This window comes from Dromaius novaehollandiae, chromosome 17 (genome assembly GCF_036370855.1).
Source record: "Dromaius novaehollandiae isolate bDroNov1 chromosome 17, bDroNov1.hap1, whole genome shotgun sequence".
NCBI lineage: Eukaryota > Metazoa > Chordata > Aves > Casuariiformes > Dromaiidae > Dromaius > Dromaius novaehollandiae.
This window is the reverse complement of record NC_088114.1, coordinates 9,598,311-9,624,528: the sequence shown is the minus strand read 5'-3', so window position 1 is coordinate 9,624,528 and position 26,218 is coordinate 9,598,311. Positions and strand designations below refer to the sequence as shown.

The 26,218-nt window shown below is 36.4% G+C and overlaps 1 protein-coding gene across 4 annotated transcripts in view; it reads left to right on the top strand.

Moving 5' to 3' along the window:
* The window catches only part of TANGO2 (transport and golgi organization 2 homolog), a 44,970-nt gene extending 29,797 nt beyond the window's left edge, over nucleotides 1-15,173 (top strand). For all 4 annotated transcript variants that reach the window (XM_064522113.1, XM_064522111.1, XM_026106854.2 and 1 more), the window contains 4 exons: nucleotides 4,696-4,766; nucleotides 7,274-7,427; nucleotides 10,233-10,337; nucleotides 12,471-15,173. In XM_064522113.1, coding sequence (XP_064378183.1) covers nucleotides 4,696-4,766; nucleotides 7,274-7,427; nucleotides 10,233-10,337; nucleotides 12,471-12,591 — 451 coding nt within the window. In that variant the 3' untranslated portion in view covers nucleotides 12,592-15,173. The remainder of the gene's footprint in view (nucleotides 1-4,695; nucleotides 4,767-7,273; nucleotides 7,428-10,232; nucleotides 10,338-12,470) is intronic.
* The last annotated feature ends 11,045 nt before the right edge of the window (nucleotides 15,174-26,218 follow it).

The following is a 26,218-nucleotide window of genomic DNA, read 5'->3' as shown; positions in this document are numbered from 1 at the left end:
TACCTTATAGCTGTGTTCAAGGGCTTGTTTGGGCAGTTCTTCTCCCCCTTCCTCTAAAACTCTGCCTTTTGAGATGTCTGTGATGAGAACTGCTCTGAACTTTTCTCTTGGTAGCCCTTCTACAGCAGTTACAGGTTTGGCAATCTGAAAAGAGTATTCAATGCACCAATAAAGTAGTCTTTTAAATTGCTGATGTCTTAAATGAAAGAAACCAATAATGACTTTAATGATTTTGCTTTACTTAATACATAACATGTTTACAGTGTGTTTATAACTGCTGTTATTTTTTAAAGATCTTCAAGGAACTTTTAAATGATTCAAGTGATTCTTGGCATTTTGAGCACTAAGTTCTACTGATCTTGTGTTGTATATATACTACTCTAGCAAAGTTTAATCAGTCCCACTACTTTGAGGGAATTGCTTCTATACCTACATATTTAAATAAATACTTCAGAGACAATGTAACACAATGCATAGTGGAATGTGTGTAACAATTCATTTATTTTATTCTTGTCCCTCAAATAAGAGGAGCTGTTCCTCTAGAAAATAGTGGTTTTTGTCTGAATAATTTCTGTAGATGGAAAGCTTTTTTTAATATTTATGTAGACTTTAATACCACTTATATTTTGAAATAATTGAACTGTTTTCTGCAGAAAATTTCCTTCCACTGATACAGGTCTTTTTGGTTAGATTATATGATTCAGGAACATTGAGATATATTGTGCTTTAACTTTGTTTTCTGCTAATCCTGATTTTTAAGTTTTTCTCCTATTAATGCAAACAGGTTAGAAAGCAAAAAAAAAAAAAAAAAAAAAGAAAGAAAAAACAAAAACAAAAAACATATACTTTTTGTTAGCACCAACAAGCCAGTTCATGCAGTGGCTGATAAATAATTACTGCTGCAAATTCACCTTAATGTTAAAATGGACCATAGCAAACTTTTGTTTGCATGGTCAGAATACAGTTGAGAATTATGATGGTAACATGCATCTGTTACATGCTGTTGTGTAAATTAGCCTTTCTGTTTTTACTTGCAGTTTAGTTGTTCTCCCTATGCTTATTCATTGGTTATATTGTATTAATTCCAACTAGGTTTTATAGGTGACTTTCAAAGTACTACTTTTTGCTTTTGAAATACAATAGAAAAGCTTGTTCCATGAAACATGCTATTTCAACTTGGGATAGTGTAAAATACTGTATCTGCTCATCACTTTCCACTGAAAATGCAGTATGTCAGTGTATTCTATTGTGAGTATATGACTTGTAGTATCTTAGCATGTAACTGGGGCCAAGATCATCAGACTGGTCTATTAATGACAACTCAGCCCAATGCTCTCATTTTAGCTGCCAAGGGATTCTTTGTAGCATTAGTACTAATGTGCCAACTGTACAGGTACCCTTCAAAATCAGGCTTGTAGGAAGGTGCCTGACAGTGTTAACTGGACATGCATATTGTGCAGGTTGGCATCACTTCATGCAAGCTGTTAATTGGCCATGAAAAGAACATAAAGAATGCTGAGAAGATGCAATATGATCAGTCACTTGGCTACGAGCATGCACACCGCAGCAGCCTGAACAAGATCCAAGCACTGAGGAAGGAAGCACTGCTCGGAGCTTTTTTAGGATGTACAGCAAACAAGTCCTGTATGTGTAAGGATGAGTAGTTGAAAGAAACTTTTGAATCAAAAAACCTCAGCAACTCTTAATATTTGACAGGGTCACACATACAAATTGATATATGGTAGTAGAACAAAAATGTGCATCTTATGAAAATCAGGAAAAAACTCTTGGTCTGATCATATATTGGAGTTTTTCTGCTTTGTTGCAGCTGCTTTCATTCTATACTATCTAGATATTCCCAAAGCAAATATTCTGGATGGTGAAAAGAAACCAATGACCTTTAAACATGGGGTTTTTTTCACTGATGGATATGAATGTTTTTACTGAACTTGTCATAATTTGAATTGAAGTCAACACAGATGATATATGCCTTACAGTTCACTGTCAGAATTTCTTTGAAAAGGTTGAAGGAGAAGCAGTAGAGTAAATTTGTAGATGATCATATCACCCCAGTCCTTGAGCCTGATTTTTTTTAGTAAGGAAATATTTTAAATATGTAATCCTTTTCCTTTGTCTGAAGGCAGAACTGTTTTGATTAATTTGCAAGCTCAGAAAACCTCTAGTATCATTTCCCTTATTTAAAGATTAAATGTGTTTCTTATCAATACAAATAGGAGAAATTAGTTATAGAAAAGCCTGGCCTCAGGGGCATTAACTTTTTTTTTTTTTGAGGATTTGATTGGCCCTGAGGCTTTTTTCTTTCTTTTCCAGGGAATTATTGTTAAAACACCACTAATTTGGATAATGAAGTAATGAAATTCATGGTGGCATAGAGATTCCCAAGGACTTGCATAGTTCAGTGTATCAGATGAGGCCTTCTGCACCAAAACAACATTGCTTGTTCATGTACAGCTTGGTTTTGTTTGGGATTTTTTTCTCCCACCATCCTGTCAGTGTATAACTTCTGGAGAATTTGATTTGAAACTGTTCAGAATATTTCCTATTTTTTTAGAATAGACAAGTAGGAAAAATATTAAAAATTCAAAATAAACTTTAATTTAGCATGTATCACAAGTAATACATTCATAGGAGAACTATAGTAGAAATCAGTAAAAATCTTTAGTGATGCACGCTATGCAGGCAGTAAGTATGAACTAGTACTGTAACAGGAAAGGAGTGATCAATTGTGTCCTGCTGAAGCTAGAAGCATCTTAGTTGTGATTCTGATGCAGGCAGTTGTCTGGAGAATTGGAGTGATCAGTAAAGAGTCTTGATCAGCATAAGGTAGATCTGAACAAGGACCTTAATGTCAAAAAGAAAAAGATAAGGAAAGTAAATGTCTTTAAACCACTAGAGGACAGCTCACAAAATGAGGGCATATGCTACATTTCTTTTAATGGCGGGGGGTGCGTGTGTGTGTACATACCCACATACACAGTAAGAGAAAATTAGATAACTGAGAGCTTCTTAAATAATACTTAATGAAAAAGCAACAACATACAAATCCCACCTGCCATAATTACTGTCTTCTAAATATGCTGAACAACTTGGATATCTTTCGGTAAGGTACCAGAAAAGCCTCATGGGTTTGGGAGGAAGAAGAGGGGCACAAAGGAGGAGAGGCAGGTTTCTTGACTCCTTTTGTATTCTTCCTATTGCCTTTTTTGTCTTATAAGGAGTTAGAATTTCCCTTTTCATTTGGCTGTCTTGAGAAATACTGTGGAACATTTTTCAGAACACCTCTTTGAGAAGAATATAATCAGCTAAATCATGAACTATTTCGCTTGTTGTTTAGGTTCAGATGCTAACTTAAGCATGGCAATTTAAATTCTAGCACATCATTAATGAGACTGCATTCTACATGTTCTTATCTGCATCAAATCACAGATATATCTTTATCCCATGAAAAAAAGAGGAACTGGAAATGGCTGCTCTATTGTGTTTAATGCTGCTCAATGCAAATTCAATCTTAACTGTGAGTTTGTGGTGTTTTCTTTTTAATTCAGAGACTACTGTCTCAGGAACTGCAGGTTGGGACTTGCATAGACAATAAACTAAAAGATGGACTAAAGTCAGAAAGCATTAGGTGACTAAAATGTTTTTTTCCACTGTAAGTAGGTATGTCACTAGACCGAAATACAGAATGATATGATCTCATGGCTGTGTCCTAGCAAATAAACTAACAGCAGTTTGAGGACTCACTACTGTGCGTCAGCAGATTGTATTGAAGGATGTTGAGAGAGCCATCTAATGGCAATTCATGATTTTTTTTCTTTGTTTGCCACAAAACACCAAGTCTTACTGACTTGCTTGATTTTCTTATCAGTTGACTTGATGTGTAGCCAATGTCTGTGAGGCTATTTAAAAATTCCCTCTCGGGGAGAAGCCTGCATGCTATGCAGATATGCTGATCTCATCTCTTCCAAGTAAGAGTTATCATTTGCAATATTGGAAGCTGTCTTTGAATTCCTGTCTGGAACATCATCTCAGATCCCTCCTGCTCAACTGTGCATGCATGAGAGAGAAAGAGCTACAGCCAGTAGCTACAATTTGCTTACAGATGCAGTTACTTTGTATCACAGTTAATTGAAAACAGCCTGAAGATGCATGTCAGTCATTAAGGGACCCATTTCATGTCCTACTACATTTAAATAAATGGACCTAAAAATTTACTTTTGTCAAATAAAATTGCTACAGTGGCCAACCTTAGAATGTGGTAAGAGAAGAGATTCAAAAGAGGTGATGATGGAAAAGGTTATTTGCTGTAACAGATTATTCTCTTACATCTTGAGGGGGAATGGGTGGAACTTCTTTTGAAGTGTAAATCTCTACTCATTTAAAGCATACAGGTTTTTTCTCTGAACTGGGCTGCTTTCCATGCAGTAGTTCTGGATTTTTTTTTTTGGATTTTATTAGTGATGTATTTTAAATTAATAGTACCATTTGATAGTGGTACAGCTAGTACTGTATTTTGAGAGGGGAGGAGAGCAATATAACTCATCAATTAATCTCTGGACTGTGGAATCATAGTAGCAACAGTAGGGCAAGCATCTTGATGTGTTTGAAGATTGCATGAAATTAGAGTGTAATCAAATAGAGAAGCTGATGTTTTCAAGGAGAACTTATATTTTTCAGTACCACCAAAGGAGATGTAATTTGCTACTATGGAAACAAAGGAGAACCGGAACCTGTTTTCCTAAATCCTGGTAGGATTACTTCAGAAAGGTCTGAATATTGCTTTACAATATGTTATTTTAAAGGAATTAGAATGTAGCTGTATTTTTCTAGTAATTTAGCTGTTTAAACATGTATTGTCTTCACTAATTTTTTCCATTACATTCTTCAAAAGTAAGTAAAATGTCCTTAAATTCATTTAAGTACTTACTGATTTCACTAAAGATTTACTAGTTGGTAAAAACAAACAAAAACTAGCTCCACAGGTGTACCCATGTTGCAATTAGTGGGGTGTTACCTAAGAAAATGACTGAAGGACAGGAGTGTGTCCTGATGAGTATTATTTTCAAAGCTTTGTGGGCTTGACCCTGACTCTCCTTTCCCTGCAATGTTAAAGGCATAGTGAGACCATGCTTCCATAGAGACAGAGTTGGTTTTAAAAGGAAGAAAAAGCCCTGTTTCATCTGTCTTACCAGGTGAATTGATTTAAAATATATAAAATCTAGTTCTTTGCTAGCTGACTGCATAAAGCAGTACTCCAGAACTTGTCACTGAAAAGCCCCTTTAAATGGACAAGGACACACAGAACATTGAGCAGTGTAGCTGCTTGACAACAGTTCCTACAAAGGATGTGTTGATGATAATGGCTTATTCTGCTTGCTTTAGGTTAACTGTCAAAATGTTACTGCCAATAGGCAAATAGTTGCGGTAGCAATTACAGCATAAATCCTTGGAAACAGCTGTTAGATCTTGTACAGCAGTGAACTCAAAACAGGTTTCGATCCAGACATTTAGAAAAAGGTCTGGCCACTTGTTTATCCTTTTTCTTTCATATGATGTGAGATTGGACAGTGGTTTTGTAGTACAGTTTGGCATGCTTTTCTTAGGGTGCAGAGATGCAGATCAACAGACATTAAGGATCAGTATTTAGAAAAAAAGTTGCGCAATGCCTCACTTATTCCTTCTGGCCATACCTGTCAAGCTACTGTCCAAAAGAGCACTACATTTAATAGCAGTTTTTAAAACCCCTATACAAGTAGTGTGGTACAACTGTTTTAGGAAGAAACCTAGAATCTTCAGTCTTGGAGCATGAAGTCCTCATGCGTTGTGCAGGTGGAAAAACAGTACTTTAATGGGGTAATGAGAAACTGAACCACAAATATTAGGTATCTGCAGACTCTAGCAGGTATTTCTGATCTCTGTGCTCCAACAAAATTCCTTTTCTGTGTATATGGCTGCCTAAGGGAGAGCTGGGTTTTGGTAATCTCTGTGCCTATTCTCTTGCATTGTGGCCAGGATATACAGGGCACAACTAAAGAAAAAACTCATTGCTGTCATCATCGAATGTCGCTTTGCAGTGTTTCTTAAGAATAATATGAGACAGAAAAATGTCATTAATATAAGTTGGAAAAGATTGGACTGCAAAAATTCTGTACTTTTTTTCCTAATGTACCAAAACAGAAGTTAAAAGTAATTACTCCAAATATGGATTATAATAAAACTGTAATACTACTCAATGTTAGTGCAGAGGAATGCTTAAGCACAGCCTAATATGAGATGCAGGCATGCTCTGGTCTCTTGTCTAGGAATGGGCCATGTGTTTTATAGCACACCTACTGATAAAAGGTTAGCTGGGGAGTAATTTGGATTGCATTAAAATTTGAAATATGTACCTGAAAACTGAATCACCATAACATCCTTTCTGACTAAATTGATTTTTTTTTTCTTCCTGAAAATTATTCAGGATGTATGTAGCTAGAAGTGGTCCATGGGGGGACTGGTCTGTAAACACTTTATTGCTTTTAAATCTAAAACTTACCATATAATCACCTTATTACAGACTGCTGTTATTTTGGCACATGTAAAGCTTGAAGGATCAGAGTTACTTTGCAGAAATAAAACCAACATTATCATGATTATAAGAGTTATTTTCTGTTTAGGTTATATAATGCCCTAATGTTTCTTATTAGTGATGTGCTCTGGAATTAAAAAAAAAAAAAAAAAAAAAAAAAAAAAAAAAAAAGCATCTTTACTTTACCTGATTGCACATCCTGGCATGTATTGTGTGAATAACAGTGGTTAAAACAAACCCCTAGGATTCAGCCAATTTTAGTAACCTTAGAGCAACAATGCTCTAAAGTAGGGGGTTCTTGTTTTTTCCCCCCTCATAGAACTGTTGGAAGTAGTGTTCCAATACAGTTGAGAAATAGGTTATTTCATTAAGTTACACTCCTGGGTAGAAGGAGGTGTGGGGATTGTACTTATCACTTACTGCTTTTTGATACATAGTGTAATGACCTCATGCTTGAGTCAAAATGAAGTTTGGCAATGGGATGAGTAAGCAAATTATCTTAAGGGATTCACGATGATAGCGTTTATTTTTTCAACTCCTACTGTGTAGGATAAGATAATTATGAAATTATTTATTTTTTTGCATAGCATGTATGTAAACTTTGGTCCAGAGAAATGCTTAATAAGTAGTACATTTGCATCTTTTAACCTGCCCCAGAGATCAGCCTTTTTTTTTTTAAATATATAGGAATACATGGACTGAGTAATTCTTTGTTGGATACACCATGGAAGAAACTTCAATATGGGAAGCAGCTTTTCACAGACGTGATCAACAGAAGTCAAGACCTTACCAAAGAAGACTTGGTACAGGAGCTCCTTACAGTCATGAATAATCAAGAGCCGTAAGACCATGATACCAAGAGTTTATTTAAAATGCAATGTGACCAATTCAAAATTTTCACTTAAACTATTTTGAGTGGAGGAAAAAAAAATTTGCCTTACACTAATTGACTTAAACCTAGGTAATGAAGGGCAAAGTTAGTACTTTTTCTTCAGAGACTGCATTTCAACAATATTGATTTTTAAACAGCAGACACACTACTGCAGACTTGGTACTCATAAATTGTGTACTGATTTCTGTGCCCTTTTTTCTTGAAGATTGCCCTTCTCATGGTGAGAGTAATGAGTGCAAGGCAAAGGATGGGTAAGTTGCTTGCTGCAAGGTTTATGGAGCCTGACTCTGGGTAAAGCTTGTTTCTTACTGCACACACAGTAAGTGCTTGTTTACAAAAGCAGGTTTGTGTTAGTAGCTGCTAGCTACACTGCTGCTCTGGGTAGATGCTGAGAGTGAGGAAATAAACTGTTTTCAAAGGAGGAGAACCAGCTACCTTTCTCAAAAGTATAGTTATTTCAGACTAAGTGGGGGGAAAAATATAAGGGAATATTTCCAGTTTAACTTTAGGCCTCTGTGGTCAAGGAACTTCCAAAAGGATAAGTTGGAGTACCTAAATAAGGTTTCTGCACTCATCATTGGCTACACAGTGAACCTAAGCTCATAAATCAGATGGCTAGAAGTAAATGCAATTATCATGTAAATGTCCAGGCATGGAGTGGGGTAAAGGAGGTGCTGTGTAAAGGAAGTGATGTGCTCTGAGTTCACTGCCCACTAACTTTATTATTTAGCCTGACTTTGGCCTGTCAAACAGGAGAGTCAGGCAGAAGAGATGCTGTGTGCAATCAGTAGGACCTTTGTAATTGTACCTACCATCAGAGGAGCAGCAAAGCTGTTTTTTGTACATAGATTTTTTTTTAGTTGATTTAGTGCCAACACTCTTGTGTTTGAAGCTTTGAAAAATGCCACAAAATATATGTTTATGTAAGAATTTAGGAATCTGAGCATTGAGTAGTAGTTGGCAAGTCTGTTAAGCAATTTTAATTGCTTTTTTTGAAATAGGACCAGTTCAAAAGTACAACTGCTTTTCAAAAAAATTGTTACGCTCTACTCTTTACCAGTAAAAAACAAAATTGTATAGGATACAATACAGTCCAAATCTTCCCTTAATGCTCAGTGATTCAATATGATTGCATCTAAAATCATTTGAGTGCTATAAAATGAAAATATTTACTTACAAAAAGCAGTATCTAAAGCTAATTTAAAATCAACTACTGTAATTTTTCCAGTGCAGACTTCAGGAGCAAATGATCTTTTATAATAAATACTGAATGTGCTTGTATGCACTAACTTGGTGAACATTCTAAAAATATTTTATTGCATGTTACTTTGTGATCACTTTGTGTATGTTACAAGAATTAAGTGGATACAATGGTTGGTTTACTCTTAGAATTCCCTTCCTTCCTACTAGATGCAGGCTTTTGTCCCCTAGCCCCTCTATCCCGCTTCAGACCTACCTTTGACTATAGTGCCAGGGAAGCACTGCAGCTTCTTTGTCTCCTTAAAACTGCTTTGGACCATAAGCTGGAAGGGGGCCTGTTGTGTAGAGAACACAAGGGGTACCAGTGGTGGAGTGGGAGACAGTTTGATAGTTCTCACAGGCTGAAGTCTCCCACACCGTGTGCCTTCTCCATGATGTTGTGATATGCTCCAGCTATGTGCCCAGTACGAAAGTGAGAAGAGCTTAGTTGCTCTGTTCACATTGAAAGTGCAGTGATCTTTGCTTGCTTCCTCAGACATGCAACCACAGATTCTCTCTTCCATCACAGCAATAAGGAAAGTGAATGTAGCTGGGTTTAAAGGTCACTTACAGTATGTCAAATTGGTCTCCTCTGATGGGGGTACTCTGAAAGTGGGGCTGAATCAATCAGTTGGTTGTACTGTCTTCCCTGGCATTTTCTGTACAGCTGATAGGCTGCTGAACTTGGCCATTTCTGTTTTAACGGCAATGGATACATTTGGGTCTGTTCTAGGAGGCAGAAACATGGTCATCTCTTGGAGGTGGAAGAGAGTTAAAATCAAAGCGAAGAACCTGCTATTGTGCTAGTTAGCTAAATTGGACTGTAAGATTAGAATCTTTAATTTTTGAAGTAGGAAGCTTCACTGTATTTTGGTGATCTGAATGGAAAGTCAGGGGTGTAAGACTGCTGCAGTAACCCCTATGACCTTAGCATTTCTTCTGTGGGGGTGCTGATACCTATTTAATTAAAGCAAATGAAGTTTGATACACTTTATTGCATGGTAGGTTATGTTTCTAAATACCTTCCAGGCTTTGATAGGGATATCTGTCAAGAAATGTTAAGACGTATTTTCCAGGTATTCCAAATAAGCTTGCAGGAAGAAAAGGTCTTTGTTCAGCACATACATGCACACGAAAAGCTGGAGTCTCACTAGAAGAATGCTTACTTTTATATAATGTGCCTCAAATTACTTGATCATGAAAGTTTTATCCAAGACCTTAGGGGAAGTAGAATACAGAAGGGAAGAAATAACAATGAAGGTGAAAAACCTGCCAAGATATGAAAAATATTTCTTACAATGAGATGAAAATTCAAGACCTTGAAAGATTCTCTGTGGAAAAGAGCTGACAAGCCATTTTATCTTTGGTCCTCTTCATATTTCAGTCTCAAATAAAATTCACAATTTTTTCCTTTTTGCTCTTACCACTGTTGTTTACCATTCAGTTAATATACAGCCTAGCGCAAGAGGGGGAAATGTGTTAATGTGAAAACAATAATAATAATATTTTTTACAGTCAATTACCAGATCCTGCGATTGAAGACCAAGGGAGGGATTACATACGTCCTATATTAAATAAATATGCAGCTGTTTGTGTTCGATGCCCTGGCTATGGAACAAGGTACAATTTTACAGTCAGAAATGGACATGTACTAGATCAAAACATCTCATCAAAATTATGCTGCCATAAATGTTAGCTCTCTAGTGACTGCTTTAAATTTACTCAGATATTAAGCATAATTTACTAAAGTGCTTCCTTGTATGATATTGTGGTGTATTAGATTGTGCTTAAAATGCTCAGCACTAGCTGCATTATAGTTTATTTTTGGGGGAGTATGGCAGCTCCAGTTTGTCTAGGACAATATAATACAATTCTAAAATGCAAAGGATTTTTACTGTTCCATTTCTTCTAGCTAATTTTTTTGAAGTTAATGTTCTTGTTTACTCATACTCATTTCTCTGAAAGCCATACAGAAACCTCCTCAACCATGTTGTCTTCCCTTTCTTATTTCTTTCACTTTCTCCTATATCCTCAACACTGAATTACTTTAAGCAGTGAGTGTTGTCATGTGATACGCAAACTACAGGGACATTTTATATTTCCACAAGCAGCTTGTTGGCTACTTTTGTCATCTCTGGATTGTCCTGTTTGAAGGAATGGCAGGGTCTTTCAGCTATTGCCTGCACATTATCAGACTGAGGCCCTGGTTCCCCATATACTAGAAGATCTTGACCACCTCTAATTTGTGTCGTACCAAAACACAGAAAGCATCAAAACTGTTTAACAAAAAAGCCAGATATTCCTAGCTACCTTTAATATCTGAGCAGTTGCAGAAGAGATTTCTTTTCCAAGAGACAGAATAGTGTCATCTGCATAGCTAGCTATATTAGAGGCTGCTTTTAGGCATATTGTTTTAATATCTAGGTGCTGTTTTCATATATTAAAAACCTATTATTCTTGTTCAAAAGAACATGTATTTTCATTTTCTCCTAACTGGTGCTGCTGTTCTGAGAGATTCTCACTTTCTGCCCAGACTGTTCTGCTAGAACTGTAAGATGAGAATAATAGATGCATCTTGCATTTACTCCCTAGCAGGTCAGAATTATAGATCAACCAGTTGCTGCTGAGAGGGAATTCATGCTTTAAAGGACTGCCAATGACTTTGTCAGGCAGTGGTTGTACTAGTTAACCATAGCATTCCCATTGTATAGATGAAAATCAGTTAAGCAGAGAGCACTCATTTCAGTAAGTATTTTTAAGCTGGCATTCTGGCAAAGAAACCACTGCAAAAACTGAGCATCTTTGTAAAATGTATGTAAAAAAACATTAATTTTAGTATACTGAAGCCTTAAAATAAGCGAATGTTTCCCTCTGCTTGTTTCACAGGTTGCAGTCTACTTATTTCAAAGGAAATAGCGTTATTCCTGTGATAACTTGGTAGAAATACTGATCTTTTACTGGTGCATTAGCATTGCATTTCAAATGTTTCCTGCTGTTATAATTATATGCTTACACTTTTAGGCTAACTTTCAGTTAGCTACATGATTTAATGAATAGAGGTTGTTAATTAAGCCTCAATATTCTTAGGAAATTGAACCCTTTATGTGTGAAGAACTATGACTTGGAGACCACCAAGTCAGGATGGTGGAAAGCTTAATACTTCCTGCTAGTCATCCGTTTCTGCCAGAATACTGAATTGTCCATAGAAAAATGGCAGCTTATATGTAGAAAATTTGCTGACAAAGTGGTATAGATGCATGAATTTCTATTCTGCTTTTCTTTAAAGTAATTTCCTATTTAGAAATACATGTTCCTAAAGAGAGAGAAAAGTTTGTGTGATCGCATTGGTGTCCTGAGATAACAATTAATGATGTTTGGATCTTAATGGACGTGATCTGAAAGGAAAAATGAAGGAGTAATTCTGATGTAAATAACCATGAGTTTGTGCATGCCATCAGGTGAAACTTATTTTCATGCTACATCCAACTTGAACACATTTGGAACTAACAAAAATTTAACCTTTTTATCATACTCTTTGTAAATGTGCAGCTTTGTATTTGGGTTTCCTGAAGTGCAACAGGGAGTGAGAGCAAGAGACTGAAAATGCCCATTTGAACTTGCCTGGGTGATTTCTGCCCTGCTTAGTGCAGTGATGTGGTCAAGAGAAATGAGTTAATGTCAGGGTGGTATTGGGGGACTCTGTGAACATGTAACAGACACAAGGTTTAACCTTCTACCTTTATGTTGTTTCAGGACTAACACAGTCATTCTCATTGATTCAGAAGGAGAGGTTACTTTCACAGAGCGCAACATGATCAATGCAGATGTCAACCAGTGGAAAACAAACACCTATGAATTCAAACTACAGATTTAACAACTTTCCCTTTGAATGGATTGTAATAAAAGCAATGAGAGAACAAGCCATTATACTCCAGTAAATGTTTTGTGCCAGGCTCCAGAAGCAACAAATAGCAAGGAAAGCAAAAGCTTATTTAAACCAGTAGCACACCCTATCAGGTTCCCAAATACTTTGCATAAAACCAAGAAAGGAAAGTGTTTTTACACTACATAATGACTTGTGTAAAAACACTTCTGAATGTGTGACTTTTTGATTTAGCTTCCTAGCTCAAAATTGTAAGTATCAATGAAAAGTGTCAGTGTTGATACTTCTGGGTCTGATTCTATGACATTCTTGCATACCATTAATTTCTTTTGACTTCAGCTGGAGCTGAAGATGTATGCAGCTTCCTGGAGAATCTGTGTTGAGCTAAGTTTCAGAATGTAGTTCTATCTAAAAATTATTGATTTTGCTTTTGCACATAGAGGATAAAGAAAATCAGCTAGACAGTTCTATATAGCCATTTCTAATCACTTCATGTACTGAAACAACCATATGATATGATGCCTTGAACTAGTGTTGAGAAGTCATGAAAAACAGGGTCAGAAAGGACCATGAGGCTGGCTATTCTATCACTCTGCTTCTAAGGCTTTGCCCATGACAGAAGTGATTGCCTTTCTTTCTTTAAAGTTGCTTTAAAGAGAACCTTAACACTTCCTAGTTCACAGGAAATATATACAAATATATTTGCTGCTTTTATTGTTCTATCTGAAGGCTTTAAAAATTTTTGCTTTTCCTTCAACATATAATTTTAGGATTGTAAGGCTGATGCCTATGTGCAGTAAATGAATGTATGTTACCTTTGCAGCATTAAATGCTTTAATAACACTTAAACTTTTCAGCTATGCCATGGTACAGTGTTTTGCCTTGGGGGGGAGAGATTTCTTTAAGTTTGTTTTTCTTATAAATCGTACAGCAATATACCTTTTTCCTAAAACTTGATTTGAGAGTAGATATGAAATTGAAGTTCAATGTCTGTTCAGTTTATTTCAGTAGAAACTAAAAAATCATGGAAGTGGATTGGTTTATTTTTGAAGGGAATAAAATGGTCTGTATTGTGACATCTTGTTTTCTGGTAGTCTAACTAGCAATATTAGTTTTCTTTTTTCTTCCCCAGCAGGCAGATAAGGACTAGATATGTATTTGCAAAGAGACTGAATATGAAGTTTACATTTATCAGGCTTTTCTGTAAGTGTGCAACTTTGGCTTTTTCTTCATTAGTATAACATGTCAGAAGCTGGAGTGACTGCTCATATTTTTTTAGTAAAATAGATATTTGTTGTAAAGTGACATTATTGCTGAAAAAGTTGGGTATTAAGATGCACTTCTGCTGTTCTAACAACTGTGAATTATAAACCTATTTAAATGCATACTTTTCCTGATTATTTAGTGCTAGTGGTAGGTGATAGACTAGCTAATATCAAGATATCTTTACCTAAGTTATTTTGCTGCTGCTATTCTGTTTTGACCTATTTTGAGTGCTAAATCTTAAATTGGTAATGGATCACAATTCTTTTCTCTCCTACTTGCTGAATGTATTCTGCAGTTCTCCCATTATGAAGTAATGATTACAAAGTAGCAGCATTTCTGATACAGTCTACAGATGTATGCGCCTTTTTCTGTATTCAAGTCTGTGTATTCCAGCCTTCTTGCTCCTTTGCATGGGTGTGTCTGTGTACTGAGGGGAGAGGTAAATTAGGCTTCCCGTTGAAGTAAGGGATTACTGTGAAAGGCCATTCCCAGGCTTCTAACTGCCAGGAGATGCCAAAGCACCATTCATCTGATGATTTCTTTTGCATATTGAAATAACTTCTAGATACCAGGGCTACTTCCATGTCTAGTTGCAGGCACTTAAGTGCTTTCTTGATTCAGGACATATAAATGACTTTTTGACCACCTTGATTCTGAGATTGTTAATACAAGCTTTATCATGTTTGTCTTGTTGGGGGTGTGCTTGGTTTAAAACTAGGAGTCACCTGGATACTTCCTGAGCTGTAGGAAATAGTCCTTTTCTTGACTGTTTACACTGTATATTTGTATGAGTAAAAAAGCTATTAATTTGAGTTGCAAAGAAATAGCTATTGCTGTCTTAAATTTGACTTTGACAAGTGCATATTTAAAAATAAAACTCAGCTTCAATTTGCTCAGTTTGCATATCAACCTTTTTTGTATCTTAATAAAAAAATGCCAGTGTGCATTTGAACAAAACATACTTCTTAAGCATATTACCTGAATGATAAGTAAAATGCTTGTATGTTCTTTCACACTGAAACCATTTTATAAGCCTTAGTTCTTACAGTAGTCTGTAATAGTGAATACTTATCCCTCATCTTTCTATATAGGCAAAAGAGAAGCAAGTCAGACCTTAGGTGTGAAAACAGCTGATTCTAGTGTAATTTTCTGTGCTTAAATCAAAATTCTAAATCCTAGGATTTGCTTTTTCCCCCACAAAAACAAAAAAACCCTAAAGAACCCAAACCTCCAGTGTTCTCTTATTATGTCAGAGTATAGCGTTGTAAGTATTGCTTAATAAAGTGAACTAACTTCTTTTGAAGGTGTTACGGGAGTTTTGTTATTGGCTTCAGTGGGAACAGAATGAGGCCTGCAGTGTAGATAAGTTGTGCTTTCCCATAGAAATGATCAGGTATCAAAAAAAGTGCATAAGCTGATGTTTGCTGTGATAATTATAGTTGCAATGAATCCACTGGAAAAAGTCAGTTGTAGCTAACATTAATAAGGAAAGTGTTTTATTTTTATAAAGGTGCTTTTTTAAATAAAAGGAAATTTTAAATATCAGCTTTAAAACTATAAAGGAAACTATTGTATGACATTTTAGTAAGATTGCTTATATAGAACATACTTTTAAAATTCTAAATTTGCAAGAGCTTTTTCTCCTGACTCACTTTTTCTGCTAAAATGGTAATGGAAGGAGTTCTAAAATATTTTTTAACTGTTCAATTCCATTTTTTCCCTTAAAGTGATTTCATAATTGTTATTTACATGCGTGTTCAAAGCTAGAATCAGAATAGAGTCATTCTGACCAGTCTTTGTCACAGTAATAAATTGTGCGTTTGTGCAGATGTGAATGTTAATGTGTCTGTACCTGTGCAATGAGATGAGGTAAAATCTTTCTGATCATGAGACTAGAAATGATAGAGCCTTGCAATGACTTCAGCTCTTGGTATTTATTTTCTTTTTTTGAGTGCTGTATTTCTCTGTTTTCTTCAGTGTCTCTATTTTCTTGCTGTACTTACTCTCTCCATTGTGAATTGTGGTAAGAAATGAGTAAATATTTCTTTCTAAGGCTGGTATCCAGGGTTTGGGTGTTTTGCTTTGTTTTTCAGGTTAGTAAACAATGGAATGTTCACAGACTAAGTCATAGGGATCAATCCTTTGAAATAGCCTCCAACTTCTGATGAATAGGTGCCCCCCCACCTCCCTGATCACAGGCAACTGTCCTCTCTTGTCACTACCTCTGACTGGATCTGTTCCAAGCAGAGCCAGATCAGGCAGAAAACAAGTTATCAAACATCCAGTGTCTGTAACAGTGTCTCAAGCATCCCTCTCCTGCCATGACCTCAAGGTACTCAAGAATCTGCCTTCTCCCTTGCAGACTGGAGTGGATCCTTCAAAATTTAAAAGCTTGCTTGGCACATTCAGATATTAAAGGAAGAGGAGCTGGCGTATTCTTGCCTGCAAAATGATGGAGGGTGTGTTTGTTTTAAAACTCTGCACAGCATCCTTCTCAAACTGACAGTTACTTAGAGAAGACCAGCCACTGGAATGGTCCTGCACTTACTGTTAAGGTGGCAACCCAACTAAAACCCACAGGAGGAATCCCAAATCCCAATAAAAAAAGATTATTAATGAATAGACCTCTGAAGCTGTCACTACCAGTTCTTCGCTATGCAGCAAGAAATGTTTGGTCTGGATTACTGGTCTTGAAATCAGGGGTTTGCATCAAGAAATGTTTGTGGCAAACAAAGAGGATAATAACTGAGGACCTTTAGAAATGAGTTTAATGATAAATATGTTAAAATTACTTTGAGGTGTTCAGGTTCACAAGAAAGCAGAAATAATCACAGCAGAGATGCAACAAATAATGGGAAAAAGCAAAAGCAGTGCTTCCTTAGTGGAAAAGCAAACAAAATGCCTTACAAAATTCTATCAAAGGGAAAGAATCCAAGTTCACTGTAAAAAAAAAATTCGGGCTCTTAGGCGGACTTGACTTTTTTGTTACACTAGCTGAGACTACCTTATTGTTCTGCATACCTGGAAATTTGTTGTAGAGATGTAGTTGTCTTGTCTCACTGACTGTTTTCAGTAGTTTTACTGAAAGAACAACTTAGTCCAGAGGTTGAACTAGTCTTAAACTTCCCAGTATGATCAGGATTTAACTGATAGTTGTTGTTAAAAATTAAATATTACCAAACTGAATGTTGAGACAAAATACTGAAAGGACTTTGAGTATTGTTTTCGTGTTATCATAAGGAAATAAGTCATTTCAAAATGAATCCTTGAAATACAAAGCAATGATAAGACAATAATTAAGCATCTTACACTTCACATTTAGCCTAAAGAACTTGAATAATGGGCATTTATGGCTTAGCATTCCACATAAATAAGGAAGTTTTTTAACTACTAGGAATTAGTTCCATATCATACAGATTCATGTAACACAACTTGTGTTGTTCTTCTGATTCATTTTCTGCAGAGAGGTCTTTAGCTTTTGGGAACTTAGGAAATGCTCTTGACTTGGTGAGAATAGAATCTGTATTGTAATCAACTGTAAAAGCAATAGAATTAACTGAGTTACACAACCCATCAGTGTGACTCATGCTGTGAAATTTAGCTTAAGATGAGCAGAGTGAAGAAAGTGTTGAATATAGCTCATTCTGTAATGTGAATATATTAAGCTACTATCTCTGGAACATTCTGCATCAAGAACTAAAACTGAGTGAAAAAGCAGTATCACATTAAAGTACTCAAATCTACCTTATCTTTTAAAATAAGAGATAAGGACTGAACATTGCACTAAAGATCATGCATGAGGGAGAAAAATAATGTTTAATGCGAACTTTGATATTAGGGTAGGCTAGGCAAGAATTAGAACCTATTTAAGACAGTTATGGCAATATGAAGGAGTAAAGGCAAGCTATGTACAGATTCACGTAACATTTTTGGTGTCTATGCACTAGAAAAATAAATGGAACAAAACAAATGCAAGCTAAAAACAGATCCAGTAGTTGGAGAAATGAGGCTGGGGAGAAGGTCGTACTTAATTTGGCAGAGAATAAATATAATGAAGAAAGTCTCTTATATTGAAAGATGTTTTGAAGATGATCTGTAAAAGCCTGAGTGGAAATGGAGTGGCTATTTTACAAGTAGACAAAGATGGATAGTATAGCTCTAAGACATCTGGATGACATCAGGAATACTTATTGATACTTAGATTTTTATTCTAAACATGGTGTTGTATGGCTTGATTCAACTACTGTTATGGCTTTTTTATATCTGTAAGAAAATTGGCAAAGAATTCAGATTAATCTTTAAAATGGGATATCTATTCTAATGTACTCTGCATTCAGCTGTGCCAAAGAGTCACTTTAGGTAAGAATTTTGTAATGTATAGCTGGAGTGTGTGTGTTTTAAGTGGTTGTAACACAAGATATGGAAACAAAAGTAAAATAATCAGCAAGTAGGACTGCAAAGCTGAAGAATCCGTGATACTGACTTCAATAAAGGCATTAAATTTAAAAGGGTGAGTATAAAGATAACCATAATCTGTGTATCATTGGTAAAATTACACTTTATTCAGCATGTATGTATTTAATGTTCAAGTAACTGTTTTGTCTTTTTTCTTGCTTTGCATATTCACTAAATATCAACCTGAATTATCACGATATTTCCTACTAAATATTTGTTTCAACAGCAAAACTTTTATTTTTGTTAAAACATAATAAAAATGCAGATGAAGCCCTAATTTTTCTCCCAAAGACTTTGATCTGGAAATTACATTCATTGATGTATTCTTTCAATAACACCCCCCTGCCACCCACCCACCCACACACACCCCTACCTTCCACTGAAGCTAAAAAGATTAGATGGGCATGGGATCTGAACTTTATTAATTTATTTTGAGTAGTATAGAAATAACTGCTGTGGAAGTATTTTATGTAGGATACATCTTACCTACTAAAATAAATGTGAAATTTCAAGGGTCTAATGATACTATGTGCTTGGTCTATGCAATTGCAATTATGTAACAGTGACTTGGGAAAGAATTTAAAAATATGTATAAGCCAGCTTTTAAGTGAGCATTTAGCATTCTTTGTCCTCATTCAACTTACTCTGAATTAATAAGACCAGCATATTCTTGATAGTATGTGCATAAATATTCTCAGTAAAATGTTCTGAATCTGAACTGGTTTTATGAAACTCTATTTTATAAGCTTGTTATTCTAGCAACCTCTGAAAAAGGCGATGCCTGCTAATGTCACTGGGTGTTTTACAAGCTTGTCTCTAGTGACGGAGGAAGTGTTTTCCACTGATCTCATCTGACATGCCTAGCCATTATAGGCAGAGCACTAACCTTGGCCAGTAACTTATCAGGTTGTGTAAACACATTAATTGCTTCTGTTTGGAGGAAACCACATCACTTTTCAGATGTTAACTAACATAAATTAAGTCATAAACTGGAGAATGTGGAACCAATAGTGACACTTCTTGTGGTACAGTGTTATAATTAGTATTCAGTAACTGAGGTTTTTGCCTCAAGTATGTGCTCTTCCAAGAAAAAGGTGAATGAGAGGTATTTTTTTCCTGTACTAGCTCTTATTGTAAATGGGCATTAAAAATAACTATAGAGCCAAGGTATTAACCAAATGCATTTATCCATCTGTTTGTAGCTCATTTGAATGGCTTCCATTTAGAGAGTAATTGTCCTTACAATGATTATAGAATTTACAGTGCCATAACATTGGACTTCTGTCCCTTAGATGACTTGTGCATGTTCTTCAGAGCAGATATTTTTCCAGGATACTAAGCAAACTTTTAAAAATGCTTAAGAGGCTTTTTCCCTAGCATCAACAAATACTTGAGGGAGGTAGGAATACTTGGGGCATAGTTCTCCCTCACAACACCCATACCATCTGCCACTGAGACACACTGAATGCTTAGGTCCCCTAAAAAAAAAAAAAAATTCTTCAGCACATCTGTTTGTTTTTACCTCAGTCTGAAAACTCTGCATTATGCTGACTGCTGTTAGTATTGTTTTTAAAGGGTCTCCTCCTACTTCATTTTTGTGAAAGCTGGTTCTGCAGTTATGTTAGGATATGATGTGATGAACACTTTGGGGGAGGGAACAGAGGAAAGCCTGACTATAATTCTGCTTCTGTCTGCAGCTTGTCTCAGTCCCCTTTCCACCTTTGCAAGCATAATGGGACTCTTCTACAGATGGGTCTACGTTAGTGTTTTAGTTTGGATTAATAGTGCACTTCTTAAGTGACTTTTCAGAGAGTCCCTATTTACTGTGCTTTGGCTCACATTGCAGAACAATCTCAGAACGCAGGGAATAGATTGCTTTTGGATGAAACTGCAGTGGAAGAGGTGCATCAGGAATGTACTCCAACTGGTAATGTACATTCAGGCTGTGGGACCAGGCTAGGTTTAGTCTGAAGCAGAACTGCCTGAATCTGCTCATGTTGGCTGGCACTTCTGTAGGTGTAGCATTTATGACAGATGTGTTGTGCAGTTATCCTTGCACTATGGCAGCTGCAAACTTTTTCTGCAGTAATACATCATGCCAGCTTAATCTGAGTGCTTTCTTGGTACACTATGCACATACTAGACTGGCAAAGCAATCTTAGAATGGCAGTTATGTAGACACAACTATACCAACACAGCTGTGCTTGAAAGCAGTGTAACTTGCTAAGGATCTCTTAGGTACTGACCTAAGTCAGTACCTACTGACCTTAAAGGTAGTGAGTGACATGTACAGTTCTGCTGAGGTAAGTGCAACTGCATATGGATTATGCTCCTGACTCATCTCGGAGTGCCAGCACTGTTAGATTAAGCTTGGGCATTGGAACAGCGGTTTCCTTAGCTGTAGTTCACAGCTATTCTGTGGAATAACAAACAGTGCTTGTTACCATGTAGGCTTGAATTTAAAACAGTGTGTGTAATGACTTGCAAGAATTGAGAGGTGACAAAGGTCAGTGGTTGGAGAAGTTTAGGAGAAACTGAAATACCGAAAATCAAAGTAACTGTCGAAGGAGGACTGCTATAGCTCTTGAAAAGCAGCTAGGTTTGACTTGCTGGAGTAGTTTAATAACTGAACAGTAGCATATCATAGAGATGCATGAACTGAAAACAGGCTTGTGACTGGCTCAGAATTTTGTTTTCCTTTACGCTTATCTGCACAAATGGCAGATAAATACTATCCACTCCAGAAAAGTGCTTTGATCTATTTGGATGAAAGGGCATATAGAAAGCAAAGTATTATGGCTTGTATTCTGACCCACATAGTTGTTGTTTAAATTCTTACTCTGATACATAAATTTAGCATATTTAAAAATGCAGGATTTTCAGTCCTAGTAGTAACCTTGTTCCATAAATCAACAAGAACAAGCAAGGGCATCTTCAGTCTCTGTACAGCAGCACCAACCCAGGTCCAATTGCAGAGAATGCTACTGAGGAGTGAGTGACTGGTGCAATCCAGTTTCAGTCTGAAGGTCATCGTGTTTCCAAGATAGAGGAGGCTTTTGAGATCTGGTTATTGCCCAAGAACTGAATCAAGATCAACTCAGTCGTACAGGTACCAATGTCATTTAGAGTTTAAGAGAAGAAATAAGTTATGATCACTGAGTTTCCTCTTCTGCCATTTTTTTTCCTTGCCATTGCACAAGCCCCATGTTCACACTGCAGCTGCATCCACCTTGTAAATTTTCTGCTAAGATGGTAGCGGGGTTGATAATTATAGTGACTTGCTGAAGGTCACTTGAACTGTATAGTAGGCAGGAATTCAGATCTCCTGTGTTACACGCAGGTGCATTTACCACAAGAACATTCCATGTACAAATAGCTTTGAATGTAATCAGTAATTTATGTGGGAAGAAATCCTGGAGGTCATTAATACTCATTTGAATTAGGATACAGCTTATGGGCTGTCAGAGGGAGGAACTACTTTCTATTTGACCTCTTAGTCACCATGTCTGTCTTTACTAAGGTTTCCTTTAAACAAACAAACAAACAAACAGAACACTTACATAGCAATCTGAGACTTTAAGAGTAACCAGTCAGCTAAATTTTCTACAATGCAAAGGTTAGATGTGCTTCTATAGACAACACAGGTTCATAGCCTTAAATCTGCATGGATGCTAAAGTGCAGGACTAGGAATTCCACAGTAGTATAGAGCCAGAGGATGTGTCTACTTCGATTATCTTCTGTAGCAATCAGCCACCCCTTTGATGTTAGAAGACTGATCTGAGCTTGCTCATGGAGTCTCCTTGACATCTTTGGCTGTCATGATGACTGACAGAGGTTAGATGAGGAGAGCAGACTTTGGTTTATTAACAAAAAATAATCAAAAATATTTTGGACAAGACCTAATTTAATGTGAACAGATTTAAGCTTCCTTTCTGCCCATGCGTTGTTTTGCCTAATTCTACCTTAGTCCATGTGTAATGTCAGTGCCTGGTTTTGTGTCTAACACCTGCTGTCTCCATTTAAAACTTTATGGATTTATCCTTCTCTGCTGAATGAGGCTTATTGCAACTCAAAATTGGGAGAAAATCCCAGCCTTACTGATGTCATGTGCTTTAACTATAAGCATTGAACTTCACTATCTATATGGGGAATCTAAGCTTAATATAATCAATGGGAAGGCTTATCTAGCTCTCTGGACACTTAGAAAAGAACCTGTTTCTCTGCTTTATGGGTGGACTAAATTAGATGCCTGAAGTAGGATGTCATGAACCTTCTGAGGATTTGTGAATAAAGTCTGTATTATAATGTTTCCTTAGGGAGCTGGGTATTTAATTTGATACGCACAGAATTCAGGCCAGATCCAAATTAGTCATCCATGTTATCTCAGATGCCTCTGTGGCACATAAATTATTCCTCAGACTCCTGAGAGAAATCTTAGTGAACTCAGTGGAAAGAATCTTGTTGGATGCTGATGTAGTTTGAATTGTGCCCTTAATACAATTAAACATAGTAAAACTTAAAGAATTTGCAGCACTTCTTACATTCCTACATAAATAACTTTCCCATGAATTCTTTTGGCTTGTGGATTGTATTTTTAATTGTGTTTTACTTAATTTTCTATGCTTGAGAGCTGTCTCAGTTCCAATTTACGTAGTTTTATCTGGAGTGCTCCTTGGAAGCACAGAAACCTCTGTCCACTCTGGGCCTTGATGTGCCTCTCCAGTATGCCTGGGTGCCAGGGAAACAGTCTATGCAAAACTTTATCTGCTGATGTTCAAAGGTTAGTTTTTGCAGAGCTGCAAAAGTCTGTATAGCAATTAGTCTGGAATCACCTTCTCTCCCTCACTGTCCAAGGTGGCTGAAATGTGAGTACTGTATATGACAAACCACCTAAATAGCACTTAGATTAAAATTTTGTCTGCTCTAATAACACTAGAGAGGGTTTCTATCAACATCCAGATCGTTGAGTGCAAACTGGTACACTGCAGACTTCAGAGTGACTCAGCTCTGTTAATCTGGTCATTATAGCTTCCATGAGGTTAAAAATACATGTTATGAAATACGTGCACATCTGTTTCATACCTAAAATATATTTTATGCCTTGATTAGTAAAGTGTCTGGAAGGATAGGTTGTTAATTTGTGAATATTTCACAACTTCAAGAAGTGAAATATATTGTGGTAAAATAAGTTGTTTTGCAAAAAGGTAAGTATTGCAGGATCAGCAAAATTTCTCTTCCAGTATATTTCACTTTTGGAACAGCACAGTATGAACTGCATTTACTGGCATCGTTGCTAGCAATGTGAAAAAGACACTGGCTCCACCTAATCTTCATTCTGATGAATGCAGTCTGGTAACTTTATTAGGAAATCTATAGTTACTTTTCCTTGTGGGCTTATTTTGTCTTGTGTGTAAGACAGGAATTGTTTCTGTTCGGCCTTCCTATATCTTGTATATGAAAATGTCCTTGTTCTTAGGAACTGATTTTTGTTTATAATGATGGTTCCTGATACTATCGTAGATTCTGATTGTACAGGCTCCTCTATGCAGGTGGACCCCACCACTTAAAATCAAAAGTCTGAATGGAAGATGGAGGTTTTTTGTGCATGTGTTTGAGAAGTCTTGTTAGAAGTCCAGAGAATAGGATTTTTCAGGTGAATTTACTACTTGTCAGATGTGGCAGATTGGATTTAATTCTCCAGGATTCCCTCTGTTGAACAGATACAGCAGGGCAAGGTTGGCAATACTCCAGTCCATGTTTAAGACTTCTTACTAAAAGCTGCCAATACAAGACAAGCTTAGTCTCTGACTCAGGGGTAGGAGTGTGCTCCACATCAACTGGCCCTACCTAGGGGGGAGAGGGAGAAGGGGGCTTAAAAGTTCTCTAGTCTCATTAATCTGTGCCTAGTTACTGCTCATGTTTTTGTGATCCTTAATCTATACTCTAATGTATTTTTCCGGTGAGAAGAAGACTGAAATCTCCCTAATGCATTTCAATTTGGTCATCCCAGAGATGCAAGAGGTCATCCTATTTCAGTTGCTTTTGATCTGCTGAGAATTGAAGCTGGAAACCTGGGCATGCATAGGTGACTTAACAAAGATGTACTGTTCCAACTGCTCTGAGTGTTGGGATTTTTCAGTTACAGCAATTTGCGGGCTGCAGGAAATCAGTAAGTAGATTTTGTAGAGATGACCAACTTCAGTCCTTTCCATATGTGGTGGATTTCACCCCTCTTTGCCTCTTAAAGTATTGGACTTAAAGTGCTTGTAGAAAGTGGTCCTCTTTCAAAGTAGCTTCACTATACTTGCACAGAACACTATTTTAGCTTTCTTAAGCAGGTTTGAGATAGTAAGTCATACAGGCCTTCTGGGTTAGAGACTACACCATGATTTTAATTTTATTGTTTTGCTGAAACCATTGTTTTGGTACTGGATTGTTTAAAAAAGAAAACCTTTTGATTATAAAAGGTTAGAAATATATTTCCTTGTATATTGTTAGTGTCTCAGTATCAGCTATTGCATCATTGCATTAAGTCATAGCATTATGATTCTCTGAAAACTCATGCAAAATGGAAAACTAACATACTGGTGTTGCTTCTGCAGTTACTTTTTACTTTCAAAGCATTGCATGCATTTTAATATTTTGTATCTCTACATGAAAATCTGTTTTGGATACTAACTCAAATGTTGCAGTTTGTGTACATAGAAAAAATTATTTTACACTGCAGAAAATAAGATGTTACTTTTTCAGTGCAAGTTTCAGTTGTATACAAGTTACATAAGTCAGATGTAAATGAGTACTTGCATGTCCTTGTACTCTTTGAAAGGGATAATCCTCTTGTTTTCTGTCACAATGTTAGCAATTTATAAGGGGATATGATATGAATAGTTTACAGCAAATGTCAACATTAAAGTCATTAACTATGTAATTTGTGTTTCTTATGCTTTGAAGGTTGAAACTCAATGTAACTGGCTGTTTTGCAAGCCATGGGTATTTCTTAAATATGCATTCTGAAGTAGTTGTTTTAATATTAATAAAAGTGGTCATCATTTAAAAACCACTCTAAAATACTGGCTTGAGTGCAGAAGCCTGTAATGATGAATTAAAAGATGTACTGCTTTCAGTGTTTGAAGGCAGCTGGCAGAGATGCAGACCAATTTCAGTAACCTTATCATTATGTACCAATAATAGCACCATGGCATTATGTCAAAATAAATACCAGAATATCATCAGATAGGTTAGTCCAGCCAGACAAACACAAAGGTGAAAGCTCTAACAGAAAATATTAATTACTATTATCTTCTGTAAGAGTGTGTTTAGAGACCCTAAAGCCATCAGGTGACTGTATTGTCTGATTATCAGGTCCTGAAATTGCTTGTGGAAGCAAACAAAAACTGTAATAGTTAATGCTATCATACTGCAAGTGATTAAGCCTTTGATGCATTATTTTGATATTTTGTTTTTCCTATGATGTTGATTTCAAATCACTATTATAGTGAATGATGAAAGAGGCAACCTGGTAATTAAGTGTATCAGTATAAAGTTACTGCAGTTTTGTATGTTTGAGATTTTGGAGGAGGGAGTGGGATGGTGAAAGAAAGTCACCAGCAAATCAGAACTAGAACAGCAAGTATTCATTAACCCTCTACATAAAACTTTACATAAAATGTGTGTAAGATGTTTTGGTATAATTGTTTAGGAACTGTGCCTCAAAACTACAATGAAATGTTAGGTTATTCTGAAGTACTTGGTACATACAGCATGAAAGATAGTCCTACTTTAACATCAATTTTGAAGTGGTAGTGCTATAGTTTTTCTTGAAAACATAAAGCAGCATTTGCAGGAAGTGGTATCTTCCACTTGAATCAGCTGAGGATACACTTAGGGGTGTGTGTG